The sequence below is a fragment of the Spea bombifrons genome, chromosome 11 (genome assembly GCF_027358695.1).
Source record: "Spea bombifrons isolate aSpeBom1 chromosome 11, aSpeBom1.2.pri, whole genome shotgun sequence".
In the NCBI taxonomy this organism is placed as follows: domain Eukaryota; kingdom Metazoa; phylum Chordata; class Amphibia; order Anura; family Pelobatidae; genus Spea; species Spea bombifrons.
In genome coordinates, this window is record NC_071097.1 from 6221246 (window position 1) to 6223330 (window position 2085).

The following is a 2085-nucleotide window of genomic DNA, read 5'->3' on the forward strand; positions in this document are numbered from 1 at the left end:
CCCTTCTCACTTTTTGGGGGCTGCCTTTTTAGCCTGTGGCTTAGCGGGGCTTTTGGCAGCCTTGGGCTTTGCGGGGCTTTTGGCAGCCTTGGGCTTTGCGCGGCTTTTGACTGCCTTGGGCTTTGTGACCTTTTTAGCTGGGCTCTTGCCAGCTTTCTTCACCTTAACAACCTTAGGCTTCTTGGGACTCTTGGCAGCGGCCGACAGTTTCTTAATCTTTTTTGGGCTTTTCTTCACTCCTGCAGGGGCTTTCTTGGGCGACTTCACAACCTTCTTAGGGGCTGCTTTTTTAGGCTTTACGGGAGTTTCCTTCTTCTTTGATGTCTTCTCTTTGCTCTCCAGCTGCTTCTTGTTCAGCTTGAAAGAACCAGAAGCACCGCTTCCTTTCAGCTGGATCAGGGTCTCTTTAGACACCAGACCCTTGAGAGCGAGCTTCAGGCGGCTGTTATTCTTTTCTACGTCGTAGCCGCCAGCAGCGAGTGCTTTTTTAAGAGCTGCGAGAGAAACTCCGCTGCGCTCCTTGGACGCAGAGACTGCTTTCACAATCAGCTCGGAGACACTGGGACCGGACTTCACAGGACGGCTTTTTGCAGCTGCCGGCTTCTTCGGCTGTTTCTTCTTGGCAGAGGTTTCTGCCGGGGGAGGCGCCGGGGAAGGAGCTGTCTCGGTCATCTCACTGCCTCACTGGACGTCACATCTCCCTCCCCAAGCCTGTTAGTCCCGGTAGTGGTTGGGCTGTCTCGGTACTGAGGAAGCATCCCACCGCTACCAGCAATGTGACGGGACCGACCTGTACCCAGGCTGGGTACGCCCGCCGAACGTTGCTTCCTTCACCCTGCCAGGCTGCCTGCAGTTTGTTTTGCTTGACCGGACGGAGAGCCAATACTTTTTGCCCTATCTGGAAGGTTCGATCCCTAGCCGTCCTGTCATACCACCTCTTCTGTCTGCCCTGAGCTCTCTGGAGATTGTCCTTCACTGGGGTCGTGTATCTCTGGAGCCTATCTCGGAGCCCCAATACATAGGTAACTACGGACGGGTCGTCTGTTGGTACCGTGCCTTCCCAGTGTTCCCGTAGGAGGTCTAAGGGGCCTCGAACCCTCCGGCCGTATAACAGCTCAAAGGGGGAGAACCCTGTGGATTCCTGTGGGACTTCCCGGTAGGCAAACAAGAGATGGGGCAGGTGGCGCTCCCAGTTCTTGTGCTCTGCAGGCAAAGGTCCGAAGCATCTGCTTCAGAGTGCCATTAAATCTCTCGCATAACCCATTGGTTTGCGGAGCAATAAAGGGGTTTAATGCCGCACAACTTCCAGAGCTGTTGGGTTACCTCTGCGGTGAACTGTGTCCCTTGATCGGACAGCAGCTCCTGGGGAAACCCCACCCGGGAGAATATTTGCAACAGCGCCTCCGCTATGGTTTTGGCTTGGATGTTGCTTAATGCTACAGCCTCAGGGTACCGGGTGGCATAGTCCACCACGGTAAGTATATATTTCTTCCCCGTGGAGCTTGGCTTAGCTAACGGGCCAATAAGATCGACTGCAACCCGGCTGAAGGGTTCTTGCACTATGGGCAGGGGTCTTAATTTAGCTTTCAGATGATCCCCTCTCTTGCATACCCGCTGGCAGATCTCGCAAGTGCGCCAGTAGTCCCTAATGTCCCCGGAGATACCAGGCCAAAAAAAGTTCTGGGTGATTCTATACCTCGTTTTTCTCTGTCCTAAATGTCCGGCCAAGGGAATGACATGTCCGATGCGTAGTATGTCTGCCCTATATTTCTGGGGTATCACTAGCTGTGGCCTGGGCGCTTTACCAGTCTGTTTCCCCCCATCCGCGGCACTACGATAGAGTCTGTCCCCTTCCCAATGGAACCAGAAGTCGTCCATCCCCCCAGGCTTACTGAGAGCCTTCTGTCGGTACACTGCTAGGGTGTCGTCCTGTTGTACTTCCTTACTGGAGTCTGTCGGGGAGTCCCAGGTGAGGAGGTCGGGGACAGACTCAAGGTCAGTGGGTCTTACCTGGGTCTCTTCGGAGGGAGGTGGCTTGGTTTGTTGGGCTTGTAGCCGGGTGGTTACAGGGTGTGCTTCCGCAGG

General features: G+C 54.8%; 1 protein-coding gene across 1 annotated transcript; it reads right to left on the reverse strand.

Moving 5' to 3' along the window:
• Positions 1-6: 6 nt before the first annotated feature.
• LOC128468861 (histone H1B-like) lies at positions 7-672 on the reverse strand. Its single transcript, XM_053450681.1, has one exon. It carries the CDS (start codon positions 670-672, stop codon positions 7-9), a length of 666 nt encoding a protein of 221 aa, XP_053306656.1.
• Positions 673-2085: the final 1413 nt, after the last annotated feature.